General features: G+C 46.7%; 1 protein-coding gene across 9 annotated transcripts in view; it reads right to left on the minus strand.

Moving 5' to 3' along the window:
- The window catches only part of SMC6 (structural maintenance of chromosomes 6), a 157237-nt gene that overhangs the window by 37521 nt on the left and 99099 nt on the right, over positions 1-20617 (minus strand). For all 9 annotated transcript variants that reach the window (XM_085846620.1, XM_085846621.1, XM_085846622.1 and 6 more), the window contains one exon: positions 14925-15082. In XM_085846620.1, the coding sequence (XP_085702746.1) occupies positions 14925-15082 (158 nt within the window). The remainder of the gene's footprint in view (positions 1-14924; positions 15083-20617) is intronic.

Genomic DNA, 20617 nt, shown 5'->3' on the forward strand with positions numbered 1-20617 from the left:
AAACATGGAACGAGTTTGTGAGTCAGTCATGTAAAGTCCGAAGAAATCGCATCGCCAAAGATCGGCTGAACTGGGTCTCACTCCCAGCAGTATCAGAAGGATAATGAAACAAGATATAAACCTCTTTCCTTACCACATCACAACAGCCCATAGATTGACCGATGGGGATAAAGCAGCACGAGTTGCTATGTGAGAGATGCTGCAGCAGAAGATGGAGGCAAACCCAAACTGGATTCACGATGTGTGGTTTAGTGACGAGGCACGCTTTCACGTCAATTGTGCTGTCAATTCACACAACTTTTTCTGGGGAAGTCAACGCCCAGGATGAGGTTGAAGTGAAGTCGCTTAATGGTCGGAAAGTCACGGCTTTTGTGGCTGTCAGCTGCAGAGGTGTGTTTGGGCCGTATTGTTTAGAAGAATGGTTACCATCCATCAAGTACGATACCGGTCAATTGTCAACGCATTTTACGAAGACTTGAAGCAATCGATGAGCACTGCAGCCCTCCGGTGACAGTGGTTCTTGCACGATGGTGCTACCCCACATACAGCCAATGAAACAATTGCCTTTTTTCGTCAAAAATCGGACGAGTTCTCAAATTGCATATGGGGAAAATGAATGGTCTCCACACAGCCTCGACCTCAATGAGTTGGATTTTTTTCCTCTGGGGAGCTTGTAAGGATAACGTCTAGAAGGAACACCCAAGATCTGAATCTGATCTGAAGGCAGCAGTTGAGGCTTATGTGCAGACAGGAACTATTAAAACTTGGAGACATCATTGAAAAATTCGCACTTCGTGTAAATACATGTTGTGTGTGTGGGGATGCTCACATCGAACACCTCAACTCCAAGTGCATTAACGCATAATGAGTTTCATTTCTCCATAATTTGGTTTTCATATTCTAAGTTAATTTTTTGTTTTATTACTCAATGTTTTGGTTAGTAAAGTTTTGAAGTGGTTAGCCTTTCATTGACATACCCTGTACAACTCGAAGCTTCATATTGGCACATGTGTGACTTTGCCTAAACAAAGAATTATTTTAGGGTGCAATGGTAGGGAAAAGCAAATAATTGGACACAATGTTTGAATTGCTTGCTGAGGCAGTGCTTGCAAATAATTGTTCTCACCAGGATTTATTTTTTCAGTTCCATCAAAATAATAAAATGCCTCATATTTCCCATAATGCACAGCAGTGTGAAATTTCCTGTGAGGTGTTGCGGTCCAAAATCAGGCTTCTTCACATTTAAAGGAGAAAATTACCTCAAACTTCCAAACAATGTGCAATGGTGCCGTGATAAAAACTCACATATCTTAACAGCAAAGATATTGCAGCACATCCTCGGTTCAAATTGGTATCTTGGATCATTTTACACAGTGAAAGTACCAATCCTCAGTGAAAATTGGATGACAAAATTTCCATACCTGGGGAGTAGGGATACACCTGTCTCCCAGACAATAACCACTCACCCAGACAGTCACCCTACTACAAGGTCCCTCACCACTCCCCCAGTCGCTTCGCTCCCTCACACCATGGATACTTTCCATTCCACCGCATTTTCTTCTCTCAAAGTTGGCAAATACACAAACGGCTTAGTCTCGGAGTGGGTTCAGGATGGTTAGTGCCTGGACGGATAGCACCCCACATCCGGTGCAGCGATTGCTAAGGCTTGAACCGCCAATTGCGTGTTGGATTTGAGGGAGTACCAGCATGTCACATAGCCGGCTCAGACGTTCCACTAAAACAAGGTTGTGCCTGCCTCAGCAGCTTGCTTAATACAAATCGTGAAAAGAAAAGGACAGAGGCCCGGTTGCATTCAATTCCCTCATCCTTAAGGAAAGATTCCCATTAAGGTATACTGTGATTCCTTTGCGAAGGATTTCCTTGAGGGCTGTTGCGTAAACAAGCCTTCAGAAATCCCCATGTAAGGATTTCCTTAAGGTTGACAAAATCTTGAGGAGCTGTGGCTGTGCTAGGCAACTAATCAGATTAGAGATAAGAAGAGGTGTTCGAGAGCTCGACGGCGGCAAAGTGATCAACAAACTGGCTTCAGGAAGAGATGGAAGCATTAGTGGAGGCTTTGCTCAAGCACAAGAGAGACAATACATAGTAGAGTTGTATGATGTGTGTTGTTGAAGTACTTTTGTGTTTAAATAAAACACAATAACTCAAGTGTATAATTGTTAAGAATATCTCGATTTGGGGAAGACCTGGGTCCAGAGGGTGAACCAAGACTCCAAGTTGAACTCGGCCATACCAGTCTCTCTACGACAAGTGGTTAACAAGTAATGGACTCAGTAACACGCTATGTTTAATATATTTACTATGTATGCAGTTCACTTTTTTTTTCCTGGGGTTACCGTCGGTATCAATTGAATTGGTATCTAAATAACTGTAACACGAAGTAATAAATGGTTGCACCATTAAGATACCACTACATGAGCAGCATGGACTAAATTTGTTCAGCTGCACCTGCAGAACCTGCACCAGAACACCTTTACATCGGCCCATATATCACGTGTCATATACCATGGGATTGCCAGTTTGATGGAGTTTATAAAAATACTTGAGGTGTGCTTACACATTGTGTAAGCATCCTAACCGTGCTTCCCCATTGTCTCGGGTCACTCACCTGCATTTTTTTCATTTATTAATATTTCCATTTTGGATGCTTTCCAATAGTTCTGTGATTTTTTCCCCCGGCGTATCGGCTTCGATGTCCACTGGCACACAAAATTCCAGTGAGTATTCATTGGACTTTTCATATCGAGTTCCTTGAGGCCTAATCATTTCCTCGTTTGTGTGCACTTTCGATGCACGATCATGTTATTGCATTTTCTCCTTATTACCTTCAGTATTTTTTTATTTTCACCACAATCCCTCAACCACTCTTTCAATTCCTCCCAACTACACCATTTGTGTTTCATGTCTTAGAATAAAATAAAAATCCCCCCCCCCACCTTATACCTCCCGAAACATGTCACTTCCTCTACCTCCTCTTCCTCTTCCTTCTACTTTTGCCAATCCACATTTTCATCCCACTTTCATCGTGAAGGTATTCACCATACACCTGCACAATCTTTTCTTCAACCTTTCCTTTACCTAATATTACCTCATCTTTAAAAACAAACAAAAAAACCAGTCTATTGAAATGTTTCAAATTCCTCCTTCACCCGTGTGGTTCTCTGTATTCTATCATCATACACTCCTTTATTCTTCTTCTTCAAAAGCCTGTTTTCAATTTGACCCTTCTTTCATCCCATGTCCAAAAGTCCAACTGTTACAATGTGTCCTTTCTTCATTCGCTGAACTCACCATAATTGCACCCTTCCCCTGACATGTTTAAATGTATCTCCGACTTCAAACATTAAAAAAACATTCCAGTTTGCAAAGCATATTCGTATTCGATCAATCATTCTTTTTTTTTTTTTCCAACTTCAGTGCCAATTCACCCCACGTCTTTAAATCTACCACCTCCTAACTCCTCAATCATTATCCCCTCTCCTTACCCCTCATCCTACCTCCTCTCTTAGCACATCCCCACTGTCCTCTGCTTTACTAACAGCTCATCCTCTGGTGTCTCAAACTGTGTGGTGTTCAAACACCTGTGGGCTCTGTTCTAACCTAAGAAATATCTCGCTGTCAAATCAGTACACTCCTCAATATCTCCCTCATACTCTTAATTTCCTCTCATCACATCTCCCCCTCTTCCCAACCCCTTAAATCTTGTTCCTCCCCTGCTCGCTCCCTTCACCACCATACCACTACCAAGTCTCAGCCTTCCCCTCTCCCCACCTCTCCCTTCACTCCGCTCCCCCATGACCACGAATGCTCTCATCATCTCCCCTACTTCTCAAATCAACCACCTCCTCCCTCTTCAAAAGCAAAATTCACTCTTCCCCCTGCAAAGCTTCCCTCTCACCTTTCTCCCAATTCCCCCCCCCCTCACCCTTCTCTCTCAATTATTCCGGTTCCGGTTTTTGAGGTGATGGTTGGTTCTCTCAGGGGTCTCTGCCGACTTTCCCAAATATAAGTTTTCAGTCATTGTTTGACACATTTCAACTATTTATTTTGTTGCCACTATGTTTACTGTTGTTCCAGGATTGGTTTTGTTTCAAAATTTGTGCTATTTGGTGAGTTTTCGTCGGTCTTGTCATATCAGGGTTCCGTTAGGCCAACCCGTTTTCCAGTCTATGTGCACGATCGTGTTTATTTGTATTTTCGCCTTATTACCATCAGTTCTTATTTTCTCCACTTTTCCCACCACCCTCCTTCTATCCCTCCCAACGATACCCTCCCTCTGTTTCATGTCTTAAATTATAAAAAAAATACAACAGAAAAACCCCTTTCCCTCTTTACCTAATTCCCCACACAACCACATCACTTCCTTTACCATCTTCCTTCAAATTTGGCTGACCCACATTCACCATACACATTCACTATTTTTTCTTCAACCTTTCCTTTACCCAATCTTACCTAATCATTAAAAATTAAAAAAAAGAAACTTTTTAAATATATTTTTATATTTATATATTTTCACTTCTAACCTTACACCTCCCCGAACCATGTGTTTCTGAGCCCCCTCTTCCTCCATCTGTAACTTTCACCAACCTACCAGCTTCCTTTTACTTCAGGCAATCCACATTCACCATACAACTTGACGATTTTTCTTCATCCTTTCCTTTACCTAACCTTACTTGATCTTTATCAAAAAAAAATAAAAAAATAAAAGAATGAACGGTCTCTTCCTGTGGTATCCAAGGCATCTATCTCCACTCATGGTTCGCAGATTTCCTCTCCTGTCGCAGCCAATGTGTGACCCTTAATGAAGTTCTCTCATCCCCTCTTCCTGTCCAGGTTGGAGTTCCTCAAGGCAGCGTTCTGGGGCTTGTTATTTTTCTGGTTTTCATAAATAATCTCTCCGACTGGAAAATCCTCTTTATCTCTTTGCTGACGACTCCACCCTCTGCTGTACCACCTGTCATCCCTCAAACTGGCAAGCAGCAGCTTCTTCGCTCATTGCAGATCTGGGTAAAATCACAAACTGGGCCAACATGTGGAACGTGTCTTTCAATCCAGACAAATCTCACACTCTCACCGTGTCTCTCCGAAACGACCATTTGGAAAACACCCCCATCCACTTTGTCAACAATCCTTTGGAAGAAGTCCTTTCTTTCAAGCTTCTGGGTCTCACTATCTGCAATGATCTTTCCTGGGAAAGCCACATTTCCAACCTGGCCTCAAAAGCAAGTCGCCGACTGAGAATCCTCCATCATGCAAAGTCCTTCTTCGGCCCACCTGAGCTCCTGACCACATACAAAGCTTTCGTCCACAGCCTGATGGAGTACTGCTCTCCCCTCTGGGCTGGTGCTCCTACTTCTTACCTTTCTTGGCTCCAGGCTGAGGAAACCCAGGCATTTAGGATCATTGGCATCTCCCACGGTGAGGCTGAGTCTTTGGGCATATCACTCTCTCACTGCAGGCAGGTCGGTGGTCTTTCTGTCTTCTACAGTCTCCTCCTCAGGTCTCACCCCCCTGCTGTGTCTGTGATTTGTCCCCACCATGTTTCCGCAGGGCGCTCAAGGTCTGCCAACAACCCCATTCTGGTAAAACGACCAAAATCACGAATCACTGCCCACTTTCACTCTTTCATTCCTATTTTTTCCCGCCTTTGGAATAAACTCCCTCACTCTATTCAATCCCATTCTTCCCTCCAGGCTTTCAAAACAGCTGTTCACCACCACCTATCATCCTCCATCCACATCCTCAATCTTTTTTTACCCCCATTAATCCACCCCAAATCCACCTCCTTCAAATTCCCTGCTTTCCTTCCTGATAGTCCCTGCAATGTCCATCTAGTATACCCGTGTTCCCCGCCCCGTCCTTCTCCCTTCCATAGATCTCCTAATGTCTCTGTTCCCCACTGTTTTGTCCTTCCCACTCCCGCTCCTCTTGTCTCATACCCCCCTTGCTGTGCGTTGTGTGTTAGCTCTCATACGAGCCTCGACAAGGTATACAAAAAACAAAGAAACAAATAAAAAACCAATGTCACCCCCAGGGTGACCAGTATCTTGCCAAAATGTGAACATGAGTGACTTATTTATTCGATTAAAGTTACTCAAAAAATAAGGGTTTCTTCGACCTTGATGCTTGACCTTTTTGTGACCTTGACCTTTGACCTTTATATTTTCGTACGGTTAATGGTATCTCTCCAGGACCGTTGTACATGAAATATCAAGAGATTTTGATGAGAACTGAGGAAATAAAATTTTCATGAAAAATCCGTTTTTTCGTCATGACATCATCAAATGACATCATAGCGTCAAACTTTTGACAGATCTGGAAAGCACTTATCAAGCGCTTTCATATGAGGTATTACTCGATATGGTATCTAAGATTTCAAAATTTGACCTTGGGGTCAAAATCTTTCGAGCTCCAGCGCTAACCATGAAGGTCAAGGCCGATCGCCACCAAAAAATAATCAGCTGAGCACCAGAACATGAACTATATTCCCATGAAGTTTGAAGACGATCCGATCAAAATTACTCAAAAAATAAGGGTTTCGTCGACTCCCCTGATTTGCGACAAAGTGACCTTGAAAATTTTATGCGCTGAAAGGGACCTCTATAGGACTCTGATATGCGAAGTTACAAAAATTTCCAATGATAACTGTGCTCTGCAGAGTGATCGATACGTGATTACAGACAAAATAAAACAAAAAAAAACAAACAAACAAACAAAAAAAAAAAATATACAAACTGACTAACATATCTTGCCAAAACGAATGCCTCCATCGTGTCCCTTCTTGGCATGAAACCAAGTTGCATTTCATGTATATTAACACTGTCATAAATTTATCCATGCTTCTCTCCACCACTTTCATTCCATGGTCAAGAAGATTCAGACCCCCTATAGTTGCTCAGAACCAAGGCATCATCCTTCCCTTTATAAATATTAACTATTACACTCTTCAACCAGTCATATGGGACAGATGTCAATCTGATAATTGCATTTACCAATTTAGTGATTAAATTCACTCTAATATTGCCAGATGCCTACAGCATCTCTGCAACAATACCAATGCTGCCCGCCACTTTACCATTCCTCATTTCAGATGGCTTTCTTCACCCTTTCATTCTTTATTTCAGGTGGTGGGTCCTGCACCAAAATATCTCTGTTCCAAGGGAAACTCCCCCATTTGGCAGGTGCTCATAGTAACTCCTCCAATCATTTCTAATCTCCCCATGGTGAACCAGTACATTTCAAATATCATCCTTCACAAGTTATTCTCCAATGAGATCCTTATTTTGACTGATCATATGCTTTACTATCCTACTGTAAATATCTCCCCTCTACTATCTGTATTATTTATTACATCTGAAAGCAAACCCTGTACTAACTTTTAGCATTGTAAACTTCCCTTTTTGCCTGATGTTTAACCACCAAGTCTTACTCCATACCCCCCTCCCTTTTTCCAAATCCTGAACAGTATTTTTTTTTCTTGAATTGCCATATCCACCTCATTATTACACCACCATGTAGCCTCATGTCCAGCTGGACCCTTCGACCAGCCACATGTCTTATCAGTAGCATGCAACAGGCCATCTTTTCAAGAGTCCCAACAACTCTGTACATCTTCTCCCACCGAGTAGGGTCATTTACAGCAATTCCGTGACCGTGGAGAGCATAGGTTCGTTTCTCAGTGGATTTGTCTTCTATGAGGGTTAAATAAAAAATTTAGCCCCCATGCCCCTCATAAAAATGCGGGCTAACTCCGTGAGAGCCCCAAATCCAAGATGGCCGCTGTCGGCCATGTTGGAAATTATCTTTCCAATGGTTTGGCCAACAATGCTACACAGTATATGTATTCTGGGACTTTTTGGGTCAAGGAATTCATATTTGATGTTGGCTTGATGATTTGACCTACTTTTGACCTTCAAATCCAAGATGGTTGCTGATTTTCAGCTGGGAAAGGTCAATTTTTCAATGTTGTCCTAGAGCCTTCATAATAGGCTCTAATGAAAGCTCTTTTCATGTTGAGTTGAGGTATGGACAGTAGAACTACAAGTAAATGTACAGAGGTCATCTTGATGGTCAAAAAGGTAAACATTTGTGGTTGATGAGGAACAAACCTTTGCTCTCCATGGTCATGGAATTACTGGAGGTGGACCAACGAAATGTGTATATTCTAATACATTGGCATGCATTTGTACATCAATATCCCCCTATTTTAGGGAAGTACAATGTCTTTAACCTGAATTTACGACTTTCCAATGTAACTAATAGACCGCTAGTCTTCATCTGAATCTGTGGATTCTCTGGCCTCACTCCTCTCATCATTGCTAGTACTCTCGTCACTATTCTCATCTAAACAGTCACAAGGTATGAGCTGCTGGGGTAAAGGGGGGAGGGTGTGGCGCACTGTTCAGCACTTCCCATTCAGAATTTCTCAGCCATGGTCAATGGGGGACGGATGCTCTAACAGATTGTAATGGAGCTGGCAATATGTGATGTAGTTCGTCCTCTCGACATGGAGATCCAACGAGTCATCATCAGGTGGGAGGCGGATCATACTTGTGGTGAATTGAAGGTCGTGACGCGCGATCACATGTCGCGCGGCTCGTGCACGGGATAGATAAAGCCAAGATTCCGCGCGGTCGGGGGGGGATTGTCCCTGGGGCATTGTCATTTACGGCGGCGGTCCACTTGGTGCTCGTTGAATGGTGAGAATTGAGTATACCGGACTCCGTGCTTATGCTGATTTATTTTGTGGTGATCTACTGCACATGTATACATTGCTACATATGTACTCCTAGCTGCACCTGTATCCCCTAATGTGCCCGTAGAAGCGGCTTCAATCAAGTGGAATAAAGCCTACACTCTGAAGGTTTTTCTCTCGCTTTCATTTCAATTTATTCCACTTGATTCCCTCGGCTCTCTCAACCAACGATGGACAAGATCTACAAACCGGAGAGGTTCGACGCAGACCCAAACGCGACTGACTCGGAAATGAAATGGTCGCATTGGTTCCGTTCCTTCTCACACTATCTGACCATCATCGAAGAGGGAGCCGACAAATTGGCCGCCCTTGTGAATCATGTCTCGCCCAGTGTATTCAGGCTCTTCTCGGAGTGTGACACCTACGATGCAGCGATCGACGTGCTGCAGGCGCTCGACGTGAAGCGCAAGAACGAGGTGTACATACGATATCTTCTCAACACACGCAAGCAAGCAGCCGGGGAGACAATCGATCAGTTCCTGCAAGCTCTGAGGCAGTTGGGAAAAGACTGCAGTTTCCGGGCCGTAACCGCCGAGGAACACCGAGATGAAGCGACCAGAGAAGCGTTCATCCAAGGGCTCAGGTCAGCCGCCATACGGCAACGCTTACTGGAGAAAGCGCAACCCACTCTTGAAAAGGTAGCCGACCAGGCTCGAGCAATGGATACGGCACAGCAGCAATCTGAGTCATATGGGACACCGATGCTGCTAATGAACGCCGCTATGGTGGAAACTCAAGGAACCCCTCAGGGCACCCCTGACACTGAGGATGGAGAAAAACCCGAGGAATCGGATACCCAGACCTCGTCAAACTCCTCAGCAACTACTTCGGTTGGTAAATGCTTCTTTTGTGGGTATAAAAGACACCCCCGCAACAAATGCCCCGCCAGAGATGCCACATGCATGAATTGTGACAAGAAAGGGCATTATGCCAGGGTATGCAAATCTACTCTAAGGAGAAATAAACCCACTTCTGCGGTCCTCTACTCACAAAAGAAACTAACTGCAGCCTCACCGGGGAATCTATCCAAGGTTATCATCAACGTGCGAATTAACGGGCATATGGCTGAGGCTCTGATTGATACCGGTAGCTCTGAAAGTTTCGTCAACAGCTCACTAGCAAAGGGCAGGACATTGAAGATCCAACCGACAGACAATACGGTATGCATGGCCGCCACATCACTACAGTCCCGCGTACGAGGGTACTGCAATGTTGAATTGGACGTAAAAGGGTACACGCATCGGGATGTAAGGGTACTGGTGCTTCATGATTTATGTGCAGACGTAATTCTGGGTCATAATGTCCTCAAGCAGCATACGAGCGTCGAAATACCCTTTGAAGGAAGCAAACCTCGTCTAATTCTAAATGCTCTGACCACCGCAGAGGTATCGTCCCCCCTGCTGTTTGCTAACTTGTCGCCGGACTGTAAACCGATAGCGATCAAATCGCGACGATATACCACTGCCGATATGAACTTCATCACTTCTGAGACCAAGCGATTACTGGAAGAAGGTATTATAGAACCGAGCGATTCGCCATGGCGCGCGCAGGTGTTGGTGACCACCAACCAGAACCATAAGAAACGAATGGTTGTCGATTACTCTCAAACGGTCAATCGCTTCACCCAACTCGATGCCTACCCTTTGCCGTGCATAGACGAGATGGTCGAACGCGTGGCCAATTATAAAATATTCAGCACCATCGATTTGCGAAGCGCCCATCATTAAATTCCCATCCGAGAGGAAGACAAACCTTACACCGCGTTCCAGGCAGGGAGACGCCTCTACCAATTCAGGAGGATTCCGTTCGGTGCCACGAATGGAGTAGCTTGCTTCCAACGAGTTATGGACGACATCATCTCGGATGAAAACCTCAAAGACACTTTTGTTTACATGGACAATGTCACGGTGTGCGGTAAGGATCGGGGGGAACATGATATGAATCCGGACAGATTCTTGAGCATTGCTAGAAAATATAATCTGACCCTCAACTACGAGAAATGCGTATTCTCGGCAAGGTCAATTGACCTTCTCGGCTACACAATAGCCGACGGCACGATTAAGCCCGATCCTGAACTAGTTACAAATGTATACTCCTATAGCGCCCACTTCGTGATCTACCCCCACCTCAGGACCTGCAGACAATGCGCCGGGTGATAGGCATGTTCGCTTACTACGTGAGATGGATCTCCCAATACTCTGAGAAAATACATCCCCTAGTGCATTGCAAAAACTTCCCACCAGATGCCGCTGTTGTAAAAGCTTTCCACAGCCTCAAAGATGATATTGGTAATTCCGTGGTATTATCGATCGACAGCTCGGTGCCGTTCTAGGTGGAAACGGACGCTTCCGATCACGCGATAGCTGCGACGCTCAATCAGTCCGGCCGACCCGTCGCGTTCTTCTCGAGAACTCTCTCTGGAAGCGAGCAGAGACACTCAGCAATAGAGAAGGAAGCGTACGCTATTGTCGAAGCCCTACGTAAATGGAGACACTATTTACTGGGAAACCACTTCACACTCGTCACGGACCAGCGATCCGTTGCATTCATGTTTGATGGGAAAAATAACGGGAAAATTAAGAATGAAAAAATTATGAGATGGCGGATAGACCTAGCTTGCTATAGTTACGACATTGTTTACCGGCCCGGGAGGGAAAACCCTGCTGTAGATACCTTCTCTCGGGTCTACTGTTAAGCGACAATCAGTCGGGCTTTGCAAGACCTCCATGTGTCTCTGTGCCACCCGGGGGTAACCAGAATGGCACATTTCGTGCGCAGACAAAACCTTCCCTATTCTATCGAAGATATTAAACAAATGAATGCTTCATGCCCTGTTTGTGCTGAACTAAAACCCAGATTCTATGGCGCGGCATCTGGCAGGTTGATCAAGGCCACTTCTCCCTTCGAGAGACTAAATATCGACTTCAAAGGGCCCCTGCCGACCGAGACAGACAACAGATACATATTCACTGTTGTTGATGAATACTCAAGGTTCCCTTTCGCATTTCCATGCTCGGATATGACCTCGGGCACTGTCGTGAAATGTCTGTCTGACCTCTTCGCTATGTTTGGGAAACCTTCGTACATACATTCAGACAGAGGGCCGTGTTTCATGTCGGCCGGGCTAAAACAGTTCCTATTAGAGCACGGCATAGCAACTAGTCGAACGACGGGTTACAACCCACAGGGTAATGGGCAGGTGGAACGATATCATGGAATCATTTGGAAAGCCGTAACTCTGGCGCTGAAATCAAGAGGACTGGGGCCCGAGCAGTGGGAGGTTACCCTTCTCGACGCTCTGAATTCCATACGCTCTTTGCTCTGTACGTCCACCAATGCTACTCCTCACGAACGAATGTTTACTCACCAGCGACGTTATGTTGACGGCCAAACGGCGCCCAACTGGCTAACCTATCCCGGAACAGTGTTCATGAAACGCCCGGTACGACAAAGCAAGTATGAACCCATGGTGGAGGAGGTCGAACTCATCGATGCCAATCCAGAGTATGCTCATGTCAGACTTCCTGATGGCAGGGAGACCACTGTGTCGGTTCGCCATTTGGCTCCCTCAGGTACTCCTCCTGCAGGTACACCACCATCTGGCACTCCTCCCTCTGACATTCCCTCCCCAGGTGTTCCCCCCCCCCCCAGGAACTCCACCCGGGAATGGTGGCGACGGAGCTGCCACGTTCCACCCGAGAGCGATCGAGGAGTCATCCCCGGCGCGAGTCGAGGCTCACCAAGAGGATCGGAAGCCTCCCTCAAGTGAAACCGCCATTTACTCCCGGAGAGGTCGACGGATAAAACCCCCTCGCCGACTCGATCTGTAAAGGGGATTATCGGCATCCTCGATGCTCATGCTCATTATATCATATATCGATGCTCATTACCATGCTCCTACAACTCAAAATAATCCTCACTGCTTGGCATGTATGCTTCTGTAGTTTAAATAGTTCGCGCTGCTTGAAATGTATACTCCTATAGCGCTGAAGTAATCATGGTGCGTTAGTTGGGCCTCTAGTTACATTTTAAAGACGGGGAGAATGTGGTGAATTGAAGGTCGTGATGCGCGATCACATGTCGCGCGGCTCGTGCACGGGATAGATAAAGCCAAGATTCCGCGCGGTCGGGGGGGATTGTCCTTGGGGCATTGTCATTTACGGCGGCGGTCCACTTGGTGCTCGTTGAATGGTAGGAATTGAGAGTATACCGGACTCCGTGCTTATGCTGATTTATTTTGCGGTGATCTACTGCACATGTATACATTGCTACATATGTACTCCTAGCTGCACCTGTATCCCCTGATGTGCCCGTAGAAGCGGCTTCAATCAAGTGGAATAAAGCCTACACTCTGAAGGTTTTTCTCTCGCTTTCATTTCAGTTTGTGCCACTTAGAAGCTCTGGCCTGCCCACAGGTAACATCTGCACTCTCAGCATAAACTTTGGAGAGGACAAAAGCCTTCATATCAGCTCTGACTTCGTCCTCTAACGCCAGACTCTCACCCACTCGTCCTCGGAGCTCTCTCGCCTCAGGATCAGAGATCACCTTATCCAACACTGGCTTTTTCCCATGCCCATAGAACCCTGATGTGTGATCACTGCCAGTGATGACATGGAGAGGTATGATGATATCTGCAACCTGTTCTGAAAGCATGGCACGGCAGTTGATTAACACATTCTTGCGTTTAATTAACAGATCACCTCGGAGTTGTTGCGAGACATAAGCAGCCTGGACATACACGTTGGTGGCCTCGCTGTCTAGTACAACTGCTCCAGTGTAGTTTCCTGTCCTCAGCTTGGCATAGGCCGATAGCAGCATTGTATCTGCCTCTGGATGCTTCAAGACATAGTCCCTATTTGCCACACCAATGCTCAGGTTAGTTGACATCTCACCCTCACAGTATATGATGCTACTCTGCACCCGACCAACTTGTTTTTTCAACTGTTCCTTCACAAGCTTTTGCAGTCTGACCTTGTTTCCTGAATTGACCATAAGTTTGTTGAGCTCAGCGGCTCCTGGGAACATGTCTTCGGGCTTAGGGAAAACATTTGGGATGTGGAGATGTTTTGCTGCCCATCGATCATGCTCATCATCCTTGATGCTAAAGGGAAGGTCATACTTGTCATTGATGAGGATGATGAGGTGTGCATCATCATGGCGTGAGAGGATGATAGCGCAGATCTTATCCAGGTAGTCACTCCAGCAGTACTCTGAGCCATCCCACTTCCGAGCCTCTCGCTCCTCGGGCGTGGGGGTGGCTCGCCGCCAGATCAGCCCCATGTCCATGAGGCTGATGTGGTCCCGTGGTTTCTCAGCAACTGGGTCTAGGTTGAACAGTTGTAACAACTTGCTCTTCGCAGTCTTGCGCATTGATACATCTACATTGTAGAGTGAAAGGCACTCCTCAGTCACTCTCCCCTCAAGGGCTGACTCAAGCTGTATCATACCTGATCCCTCCACAAGTTCTACCAGGGCTGCCAGCCCTGACCAGGAATGCGATCAGGGCTGGTTTGATATCTGGGCCACCTTCATGGGCACACCAGATGGTGCACAGATCTGTACACGAGCAAAATTCTTCCTCTTATTCCTGTGGATGGTTGCAGTGAGAGGCTTCATCTTGGTGAACACTCGCTCTTGCAGGATTGTTTCAACCTGTATGGCTGATAGTATCAGGGGATTTACATGGCTTGCCACATTGGAGTACACAGTCATAAGGCATTTTGCTTTAGGTAACAAACAAGCACTATTATGAGTGATCTATATACCACCACCAGTCTATACTTCTACTCTACACTATCTATTTCAAATGTCTTTCATGCTGCATTCATTCAACCTTGATCTTCAGTTCATGCCATCGAAGTATAGAGCAGCACACACGTAGGCCTGAATAAATATAGACAAAATAAAGTTAAAATATGTGAACATGAGTACCAGAATGAGGTTTCCAGGGCATGGATAAGTAATTACATCCCACATTATTGTGGGATGTCATTACTTAGCCTTGCCCTCGCAGTTAGATCAATACAATGGAGGAAAAAAACGACTTCTCATTTAACCCCGAGCTTGACACTTCAAACTAAATGGATATGCCAACAATGTAACCAAGGCCCAATGAATGTACACCGAGACCAGCACTACAGAACTCACGTCATCTGCTCCTCCACATTGCTCGAGAGGAAACGGGCACGCTCCATTTCACCAGAATAATAGCGATCGCTGAAAACTTGATCACCCATAGCAGTATAGGCTACCGTGCAGTTTCTGGGAGGCCGAGGGATCATGACCTGTCGTGCCATCCTATTATCCTGATGTGGCGAGAAAGGAAGAAAAACAAAATTCATCAAAACATCAACGTCACTGGCAGTGCTTTCTCAGCAGCATTTACAATTGCACTTGAGGATTACATGAGGAGGTGATACAATGTCAAAACACATGGAAGATCCAGTACACTGAACGGATTAGGATGCAACAGAACAAAAGCAACAGTCGAGAGAGGGGAGGAAACACCAACAGCAGGATTGAAGGGCAAAATAGAGGGAGACTTGGACAATTAATGGATATGGAAAGGAAAGAGGGTATGGGAGGATGGATGGAGTGGCCAAAATGGAAAGAGAAGCTAACTCTAAGGATGGAAAAAACTGGATATTTGGAAGGACATGGGCTTGAGCTTGGGCTTGGGCTTTGGGGGGGGAGGGGGGGGGGCTGGGCTATAATGGAAGTAGTGAAGATCATGGTTTTGGATGGGATTGATATGAGATGGTGGTGTCTTGCTGCCGAAATTTCTCCAGGCATGTGCCACACAACTAAGAAAATATGATGGGGATTGAGTGTTTAAAAGCACAGTCACGCATGTTGGTGGAGGACTGATAAGATACATCAACTACAATGTCACTCGGTCAAGCACGTACCTCCACCAGGCTGAACAGTTTACTTGTTGTAGCCCACTCATAGGCTGGGTCTGCATCTGGACCTTGACCAAATCTAATTGGCTTGTTCTTGTCACTGGCCATATTCATCCACTAAGTTTTGTCATAACCCGTCCACAACTTTTTGAAACATCTTGCTATGTATCGTTTTTGGCCCTATCTCTCAATGGTGAAGAATCGCTGAAGAAATTATCGTATCCGGACCCGGATCTTCACAAAAATCCAATAAATTCGTCCTCATCACACAGTCAACCTGTTTACCAATTTTCATCCAAATTGGTCCTTAACTTTTTGAGATATTCCTGCTCACAGAGACAGACAGACAAAAAGGGGTGAAAACACAACCTCCATCTACCTTTCGTGGCAGAGATAATAAACAGAATAAAATAATGAAATAATGTTACAAAGTCACACACACTCCTGAAAAGAAAAATATTTTTAAAAAATTAGAAAAGAAAACCCTCTTTATAAACTCACCAAAATTAAATATTCACAAAAAAGTACTCTTAAAGGAGCAGTGGTTGATATCCTCTTGGCATCAACGAAAATCATTCCAACTCAAACCAATCAATTTTGTGGTTAAAAAAAAATTTAAAAAATCTGCAACTTGTTCCTCGTTTCCCTGCACCACTTAACCCCGGTTCAAGCTAATCCGGGTTCTCACACAAACTGCTATTACAGTCGATTGAAAGTTGAATGGAAAGTTCCCATTCCCATGCTATACATGTCTGACAGATGTAGGCGGTTATCTCACAGCAAGCCTTCTTCTTTTCATTTCCGGTCGGGGGTTTTCTGCAAATGGTGAATATCTGAGCTCATTTCCATCTCATAAGCTGAGTTTTTCGAACTGGATTTGTCATGGTTTATGATCTTGTGTCTTGTCTAGGTGTTGCTGTTGTATCCCGTGCTAGATTTCATGTTAATTCATTCGTTTATTTTGCTCTTCGTTACGTTTCGTAAATGTTCAAGGCCTGACAAGACCAATCCTCGGATAGACAAGTCTGAAAGCTCTGTCTGTTTTCAAACTTTGAGTGTTTCTCATTTAAAAAAATAATTCTTCCCGGGTATCTTGCTTCTACCTCCTTAACATTATCCCACTTCCTTTCCTAGCTTCAAAAACGAGGACTCTCTGACGTCGCCAGATATGCCTCCACCCACATTATTACATTATTACACACACTTGAACCAAGTTTGATTTAAATCCCTGAACTCAGATTCAAAATATTAAATAATTCTGGCTGCCAGACGATGCATCCGATCAGGTTGAAATTTAAAACATTTTTCCGCATGACTAATAGATCATAATTGGCGTTTCACATTGATTGATGAAGCCGTTCAAGAGAAAGATTTTTATAAGATTTTTGTTCAAACCAATGTGGCTGCCAGACCATGTGACATTAATTATTCATGAACACGATGGTATCCCTAAGGCTTGGGTATAATGTGGGTGCCCTCTATCTGTCCAGCTGTTCTGGAGAAGATTTTTGAATGTTTATTCTTCAAGAAAATCATAGCTGCCAAACCATGTGACCTATGATGTCATAGGCAAACTGGCAGGGACTGCAAGCAGCCATTTCACTTCAGGACTATCTCATACATCTACTGCCTCTGATATAAACTTGGCCTGAGAATACTTAAACATAAACCTGATCTCCTTTAGGCGCAGATTCATCCCATCTCAACGTTAGTTATTATACCCATCCACACACACACATGGTACACTGAAGACAGTGAGGCAGATGCCTTAAAACATCCTGCCTTCTCCTCACGGAGGGCGAATCCAACCGGACAACCTCAGATCAATCCACAAAGCCCAAAACAAGTATGCACCCACTCTCAAAAAAGCCAGAAAACAACATCTGGCCAACCTCAAAATTGAACTTTCAAACACATCTCCCTCCTCAAAAACCTGGTTGCATCTTGTAATGTCTTTGGAGTAGGCTCCCCTGCCATTCCTTTCCTCATTCGAAATGGCACCACGGCAGATTCAGCTCGTGCAAAGGACAAATGCCTTAAATGTTTGCTTCCAATTTTTGTGTCCTCATCCCCTCGCTCTCTGTATCCATCAAACCCAGTTGTACCAAACTGCTTATTGACCCTGCGTCTTTTTCACTGAGAAGGTGGAAAAGTTTCTGGCAAACTTTGACTGATCTTGCAACTGCCCGAAACACTTACTCTGCGACTCTTGCATGTCCTCTTACTGCCCTTTTCACACAATCATTTGCCCAAGGTCAACGTCCACCTGTCTGGAAGTCGGCCAACATCACCACCTTGCATAAACAAGGTGCATCACTACCAATCTCCTTAATTACAGACCTCTACGCTTACTTCCAATTGTCAGAAACAACATGGAATCCATCATCGCAGATGATACAAAAAAGAAAAAAAGAAAAAAACCGAGCTTTTTTCCAACGATCTTGTCTCAGATCATCAATTCGGATTTGTGGTATAGCCTGCGGGCCTGCGGGGCAGGGCATGATGGTGGGGGGAGTGGTCGGCGTGATCATCGTGTCTGCCAGGGATATAAGGAGTGCGCGCCGCCTGAGGCGTTGTAGTGGGTGCCGTAGTCGCCACAGCTCGTGAGTGTATTGAGTACGTAATAAAGGAGAGCTGCGGGCAACGTACGTCCGCGCTCCCGCTTGTGCACCACAGCCGGGCTCAACTGTTCCTCCGCTCGTGTCTGCCTGCTAAGCGCCCCTACCACGACACTACAGTTGGCTGACGAGGATGGTTGAATACGAACTTATGCCCGTTTTCGACAAGGATGTTCGGATCGGCGTGTGCAGTTGGCTGGGTTCGGAGCAGCAGCGAGTAACTCAGCGCACCCCGCGCGGTTCGATGTTCCGGAGGAGTACGCATCGCGAAGAGCGTATCGCAGGTTCGCTCGCCGCGCGCACAGGCTCCGGAGCCAGGAGGCTCGCCGGCGCGGCCAGCTCAGGCATGACAGGAAGTCGGGGCACGGCGCACGGCCGCGTGCCCGCCTTCGTCGGAGGCGACTTCGGTCACGTCGAGTGGACAACGGCCGCGCTCGGAGTTCGTTTTATTGAGGCACGACAAATCGGGGGAATGATTTCTGCATGGTCACGGCTAAAGCACGAGGACACGCAGTTCGGCTCGGATGCGGCGTTGGACGTCGCACGAGCTCTGAGGGATGTCCGGGGTCTCGATGGTTGGTGGGCAGCAGATGATCCGGAGGTCAGCGCGATGTGCCAGGCGCGCACGGCCGCGCGCACGGTCTTCGGCGCGGGTCATGGACGAGCGTTGCAATGCGATCACTCGGACGGCGGTCTGAGCACTCGGGGACGTCTACGGTGTGTGTGCCGAGAGTCATCGCCCATCATAACAGTCATAGATGGCGGTGTGCGAAGCGATCCTTCCGTCCCGGGTCGAGACCTACTGCCGGTATGGTGTTCGGTGCATGGCGTACACGGTAACGCCTCGGATCGAGTTTTGCAGCCTGGGCACGGAGATTCCAGCGACCCGGAGCGGGAGATACTGCCGATGTTAAACCTGCCTTCAATTGGTCCGCAGGTGACTAGATCAATGGCAGGGGAGGTTGAGATGACCGGGGCACTGATGCTGCCCATGTTGAGCCTGGTTTCAGTTGGTCCGACGGTGACAGGACCGAGGCCAGTGGAGGTCGAAGTGATCGGGGCACTGATCGGGTGTCGAGTTGAGTCCACTCGTGCTGCCCTCGCATCGCACACATACACCGGCGAGGCGATTGTTTGTGGTGCGGTGTTTGTGGTGCGAGGGGAGGGGCCCGCCCTTTTGGGTCGGGGCTGGTTGACGCACCTCGGGCTGGATCTCCAGTTCGTACCTCCAGGTGTGCCGGTGCTCCCTTCGAGGCTGTCTTCGAGTTTCGGGGGCGAGGTTCTGGCGGCGGGAGCCGCATCGATGCAATGGGAGCGGCCGTTCGTTGCTGCCTGCAACGGTGAGGTGCGGTTCGGAAGCAACGGGAGCCATGCCAGCTCTCGCGCTGAGCTCTTTCGCTTCGGCGGCGCTCATGAGGCAATGCGCGCCGGTGTCGGTCAGGCGATTTCGACGGGGAGTTGCAGCGAGCCCGTCGCGTTCAAGGAAGTCACGTTCGCAACATCGAGTCGACAACCAAGATACGGACTCGTGATGTGGGTTATGGGTTGCTGTTCATTGCATATTTGTGTTTCATTGCTCAAGTGATGCGGTTTAATGGTATTGAAATAAATACCGACGGTTCCTGTGTGGGAGTGGGTTTGGCTGAGATCAATCGATGGGATTGGCATTATGATCAATGTGATGTGAAGGCTTTGGGAGCGATGGTGGAAAATAAAGAGGTGTTGTTGGCCTCCCATTGCCCCGGGCCGCGGGTGGTTACCTTGTCGTGTGCGGGGATTTTATCGAAAGAACGCGCTGTACGGAAAAATGAGTTCGCGATTGTACCAACGATATTCTTATTGATTTATGACGAGCCTGTGGTTGAAGTGTGGTTTGAATGGAGTTGCTACCGTCTAGCTGCCGTGTGGGTCTCGAAGATCGACTCGGAGCCGGGGCTGGTGCGCTGTTCAGCGTTACCCCCACCTCTGGTTTCGGCAAGGTCAGACGTGCCTGGCGCCTGGGACGCGGCTCTCTGTTTTCGCTCAAGGCCGTTTGGACATGCGTTGGGGTCTCAACTGATTGTGGTGCGTAGGTGTTGTGGGGCTTTGGTTGCATCCAGCCAGTGGCGCTGTTCAGCGCTCCCACCCAAGGTCAATCGGGTCTGGCGTTGGCGCCACGGCTTCCAGACAGCGGGCTTCCGACCTCGGAATGGTTATCTGCTTCAGGTCTGGCTGGGGGAGATGTGCCGCCTTGTGGGCCGGTGGCGTTTGATGGTGCTGGGGGAGATTTGCTCGGGAGGTCGCCACGACCTCGCCGAAGGCCATGTAAGCATGAGCCGCC

Source organism: Eptatretus burgeri, chromosome 11, assembly GCF_056783735.1.
Source record: "Eptatretus burgeri isolate ZD-2024b chromosome 11, Ebu_testis_v1, whole genome shotgun sequence".
In the NCBI taxonomy this organism is placed as follows: Eukaryota; Metazoa; Chordata; class Myxini; order Myxiniformes; family Myxinidae; genus Eptatretus; species Eptatretus burgeri.